The 6,000-nt window shown below is 36.0% G+C and overlaps 1 protein-coding gene across 1 annotated transcript in view; it reads right to left on the bottom strand.

The window, feature by feature from the left end:
• Positions 1–383: 383 nt before the first annotated feature.
• The window catches only part of RSPO3 (R-spondin 3), a 77,769-nt gene continuing 72,152 nt past the window's right edge, over positions 384–6,000 (bottom strand). Inside the window, exon 5 of the mRNA XM_033234486.1 lies at positions 384–1,606. Within this exon, the coding sequence (XP_033090377.1) occupies positions 1,419–1,606 (188 nt within the window). The 3' untranslated portion in view covers positions 384–1,418. The remainder of the gene's footprint in view (positions 1,607–6,000) is intronic.

Raw genomic sequence — 6,000 nt, 5'->3', positions numbered from 1 at the left:
TCCTGACCTCGTGATCCGCCCGTCTCGGCCTCCCAAAGTGCTGGGATTACAGGCTTGAGCCACCGCGCCGGCCATGATGCTCATTTCTAAGCAATGAAGGGGGAGCAGTGAAATCAGTTAGTGAGGCCCGTGTGTCTATAATTAGAATGTTGATTAAAATAAGAAAGCGGAATAAATATCTCCTAGTACCCTATAAGTAAATCTCCATAGGCTCAGATAAAGGTGGATTCAAAAAACAAATATTACTGAGAAATGTAATATATTCTGAATTGAATAGGAACCAGGTTCTCTGAGTTAGCAGAATTCTCTTTCTTAATTCATGAGTCTCTAAGAATAAGAATTTCTCAATAAAACAAACAATAAAACAAAGTGAACAAAACTTTAAAAACTATTAACAAATATATTTATTGTTGTGGTTTTCTCCCCTACTAGATATACCTTATTAGAAAGTAGTATCCCTTTTAGTTCCAGGTGGACAATTAAGCAGGTAATAAAATTGTTTTTCCCTCATTCAGAAAGAAAACACATGACTTTGCAAACATGTTATTTCTCCTTGCTCTATTTTTTGTTCTCTATAAAATCAGAATTTTCTTCTAATAAGCATGATTTTGTTTTTGGAAGTAAGTTACAGGCACATGTTTACACGTTGATATTATATAATCCAAGGGGTAACAGAGGCTGAACCACATAGTGCTAACATAGATTGGAGACCTGTTCCAGGTGACCACAATCCTTCACAGTTTTGTAAAGCACAAAAGTAGTCTCCAGCTCTATGATTTCTTCCACATTTTGTCTTTCTCCAATCTCATATGGTATATTCAATTCTGGTATGCACTCTTGTGTTTCTCACAAAAATACATGATGAGGGTGATGGAACTAATCTTAAAACAGTTGTTTCTGTGATGATAAATCCTATGATTCCAAATGCCAGGCCCTAATTCTGAGCATTCTCTAGATCTCCTGGTCAAAACAACACTGTCCTTTGAAGGATGTTTCTCTTCCCTGATCTCCTATTTGTTTTGAAGGGATAGTGTATCTTTGAATTTGCAGAATTATCTTTTGCTTCTTAAAACAACAGCTTGAAAACACATTTTTATAAGGAAAAGATGTTTCTTCTCCAGATGTAATCATTACGCTGTTACATCTTATAGCCTATTGATAATATGTACAAAAATTTCTTGTTTTCTAAAAATGCAGAGAAGCACATAAGACAACCATCTGAAAGTATCCCTTCTTTGAACTTTTGGCTCTTTGTTGTTAGCTATGCTTGTATGAAGAAAATAGCAACTACTGGGAATGTTGTTTAGACAGAGCAATAACTGACACGTCCATTTGTGGTCCTAATGGCTAGAGCACCTGTCCTGGGCATCTGGTTGAGATAGCAGCATCATGAGTCTACAATAATCTCATGGAACCCTCTAGTGTACAGTGCTGACTGATACCGATTTCTGTTGTTTATCTTGGACTTTTCGCTTCTTCTGCTGCTGTTTGTTTTCTCGTTGCTCTGGGGTTTCTTTGCTGGATTCCAGACCTTTGCTGTCAGGTATTGCTTCTTTACTTTCTCCTTTATTAGGTTTTTTTCTTTTCCTCTCCCTTCCTTTTTTTCCTGAAATGAAAGAATACTCTTTTAAAAATTACATTCAATTGTGTTCTATTTTTTAAAAAATTAAATTAAAAAAGACTTAAATTTCTCTTAGATTATATATCATAATGATAGATGTTAAATATCTACTATTTAAATAATTCATTCAACCATTATTAAGTCCGTGGTGTATTCCAAACAATGTAAATGTGAAGCACATATATGATATAATAAGGCAACTAACATATGACAGTTTGAAATCCAAATAGTTTTGTTCTTCTAAGTTTGGAACTTATTTTATGTGATAGTTATTTATGCATGTTTCATGGAAAGTTTTAGGTAGATTTCTTGCTGTTGAAAACATTTACTAAAATGTATATTTTGGTCGGGCATGGTGGCTTACCCCTGTAATCCCAGGTCGTTGGGAGACTGAGGTGGGAGGATTGCTTGAGTCCAAGAGTTCAAGACCAGTCTGGGAAACATGGTGAGACCTTATCTTTACAAAAAATTTAAAACATCAATGAGGCATGGTGGTGCATGCCCGTGTCCCAGCTATGGAGAAGGCTGAGGTAGGAGAATCACTTGAGCCTGGGAAGTCAAGGCCACAGTGAGCCCTGATAGCGCCACTGCACTCCAGCCTGAGCAAGAGAGGGAGATTCTATCTCAAAAAAAAAAGGAGAGTTTTTTTTATCTGACTCCTATTTTTTTTTTTTTTTTGAGACGGAGTTTCGCTCTGTCGCCCAGGCTGGAGTGCAGTGGCCGGATCTCAGCTCACTGCAAGCTCCGCCTCCCGGGTTTATGCCATTCTCTTGCCTCAGCCTCCCGAGTAGCTGGGACTACAGGTGCCCGCCTCCTCGCCCGGCTAGTTTTTTATATTTTTTAGTAGAGACGGGATTTCACCGTGTTAGCCAGGATGGTCTCGATCTCCTGACCTCGTGATCCGCCCGTCTCGGCCTCCCAAAGTGCTGGGATTACAGGCTTGAGCCACCGCGCCCGGCCTGGCTCCTATTTTTAAGGCACCATTTTGTATTTAATTTTTTTCCAAGTAGCAGTTACATAATTATAATTTGTCAAGGTATTTGCCTGCTATCTAAGAGAAGAGAACTTATTTGCATAAAAAATGCAGAAATAATAATTCAGGATGAATAACAAGATAATTGTATTTTAACACAAATATTTGTATGTTGAAATTAATTTGGATTGTAATTTCTCTACTTGCAGGGTGATGATGATTATAACTGATCAATAACCCTCTTGTACAAGCTACCAGGGCAGGTTGAGTCTCTGTCCAGCAAATGAGTAGATATTTATTGCATGTATACTGGATTTCATGCAGGCCCCTGACCTGGAGCTGGGTTTGAAGCATAGATTTGACTGAGACTCATATTATGAGAGGAGAAATTTTTAAAAGTGGAATCAACATGACTTTAAAGGTTTGGATGTGAAAAGGTATTATTGTAGCCAACAGGGAGCCACTTGAAGAACTGGATTTTATTCTGTCGGCATTGGAGAACTGCTGGGAGTTTTAAAAGAAGAGAAAGAATAATTTGATCAAAGTAGATAAACCTGGCACCAAATTGGATGATTACTTTTATTTATTTCTAAATAGTGAATTAATTGGATGTTTTGTTATCGTGTACACCTTTTACATATGCAGTCTACAGTGTAGTCTGAGGGCGTGGTTTTAGTAACATCCATGAACAAATATATCCCAATGAGAAATTACTTAGATTCAAATCAATATTATAGTAAACAAAAACTAGGAATCAACCATTCCCTGAGGTATGACAAATTCTGAGTATGGATCCCACATACTGGGCCTTTTAAAATTTGAAATTAGACTTTCTAAAATAAGTCACTTTTGACAAAAATATTTTGAAGAAATTGTTTGCAAGAGAGAACCAAAATATTTTCATGTCCCAAAGTAGGCTGCAAATATTGAATTCAGTGGTTTGGCTTTCCTTTTCTTGGGCTCTGGTTACAGAATCCTAGGGAGTGGTATTATTAATACTGCATAGGTATACAAAGCCAATATGGTCTCCTTGGATTAATGATTTTATGCCACATCTAGCTTTGTCATGAGATTGTATTTATAAAACCTTCCAGTTACATAATGAAAGCTTTCCTTGTTGGGTTTAGCACAATATACCTTCAAATTCTGGAATCTAAAAGGACAATTAACAAAAATCAGAATTCATCCAAGGGTGAAGCAAATTGTTTCAGACATACAGAGAGGAACAAACAACATTAGAGTCAACTATTATGCCTAAGCTAAACTACTTATATTCTGATTACTCGATTCCATTATTCTTTTCACTTAAAATAATTTTGCTGGGTTGATAAGATTTCTACAGAAGGGATCAGGGCCTTCTTTCCATGCTGGATTTAATGAGTACACATTTGATGTGCTGACTTGAATATAATAACCAAACAGGGAAAACTGAAGAGTAAGTTTACCTTTCTGAACATGTAGCATAATTTAAATTTTATAAAACTGTACAAATAGAAAGGGAAAAATACTAGTTTTCATGCTATGTGCTTAGTTTTCAGAAGGAGATGGCTGCAAAGGTTGGATTACATAATATTTCCATATTGAGGAGCATTTTGGAGGTGTTTGAGTTCAACTTGAAAAAATTGTCAGCGAAAACCATTCCAAAGTTCCATAAAAACTACTGACCCCAAGCAAAATGTTATTTTTATGGAAATCATCCAGAAGTTCAGTGTTTGACATTATTCTCTTGATGACAGTCCAACATCTTACAGCTGTGATCCCAACCATAATGTTTTGGACACATAAGAAATGTATTGTTTCTTCCTTGGTCACAGATTGATTTATATGTTTTTTAGTCACTTGTGACAACATCCTCAACTGGCAGTGCATTTCTGCTTATTAGCAAACTGCTATGATTATTTCTTAAGACAGGCCTAAACATTTTTGGAAGTAGATTGAAACTCGGTATTATAACTTTATATCCAAGGAATAACTAGTCTGGGCAGTGAGTGAAAGGGAAGGCTCTAGTAAAGTAACAGGAAACTAACACATTGTGCATTATTGCTGCTCAACAGAGGGCTGTTTCGCAACAGAAAAATGGGGTTTTTTTTTTTACAGGCCATGTGTTAGTGGTTGGAAACGCTAACTACCCTTTGCATAAATATATTTTCTTCTTGTCTAAGAAATAAAATAGAAATACAGAAGAGTGGCTGTAGTCCATTAAAAATCACGTGTAATTTGGGATAATTTTGTAAGGTTTTCATTAAAGGGGACGTCCTTTTTTATTCTGGTGACTTTTCATTGATGTGGTTAATATTTTTTTCAACCTTTTCTTGGCAATTTTGCAAACTAAGCATTCCAGTTATGACAATCTGACATATATATACGTGTGTGTGTATATATACACACACACACATATATGTGTGCATATATGTGTATATATACACATGCATACATATATGTATATATACGCATAAATGTATATATACACACGTGTATATGTATATATACGTATATATACATATATACACGTGTATATGTATATATACATATACACGTGTATATGTATATATACGTATATATACATGTGTATATATATACGTGTGTGTGTATATATACACATATACACATGTGCTTTGCCGTTCATTCAATATTCATGTATGTGTGCACGTGTACATGCACATACATGCCTGAACTGGGTTTTGGAACATTCTAGTGATTAAAACAGCATTCATCTCCCCTTGATGTTCTAGCTATGTGGGTGTTTGGGTGGAAAACATCAAAGAGAATTTGCTATTAGCAGTCAATTACAATCTGAGCCCTTGCAGAGAGGCACTATGGTGTCACATTTAAGAACACTGTCCTTAGGGTCAGAAAAATGCTGTTTTCAAATTCTAGGTCTGCCACCAACTAGTTGTGTGACCTCTGGCAAGTTGTTAATATTTCTTAGGATTAACTCTCTGATATATCTAAAATGTGAATAATCCTTACTTCTTACTAAACTTCATAAGGATTAAATGAGATGCTGGTAGAACACTTAGCATGATGTCTGGCATATGTTACTCATGGGACAAATGACAACTAATAGTATTAACCCCTTAATTATTTATAATTAATTGTTATTAATAATAATTAATAACAATTAATATTATTAAATGTGTGATAAAACCTGGGCATATAAGTGAGATGTGGAGACTGCCAATAATCATAGTCACATGCCAATGCTAAAATAGAGGTGTGTACAAGGTCCTGTTGGGGGTACAGTGGGAAAGCATTGAACTCCATGAAGAGAGACTGAAAATGATTTCAGAGACTGAAAATAACTCCCCTGATGTAATGATGTTTGAGGTGAGCCTAAAAGAATGACTGAGAGTTTACTAGGCTGATGAGGGAAGAAGTGCATGCCAGGCAGTGAACATGCACTAAG

The sequence above is a fragment of the Trachypithecus francoisi genome, unplaced genomic scaffold (genome assembly GCF_009764315.1).
Source record: "Trachypithecus francoisi isolate TF-2019V2 unplaced genomic scaffold, Tfra_2.0 Lachesis_group15, whole genome shotgun sequence".
In the NCBI taxonomy this organism is placed as follows: Eukaryota; Metazoa; Chordata; class Mammalia; order Primates; family Cercopithecidae; genus Trachypithecus; species Trachypithecus francoisi.
Note: the sequence above shows the minus strand (reverse complement) of the source record. Positions and strands in the feature narration are given on the sequence as shown.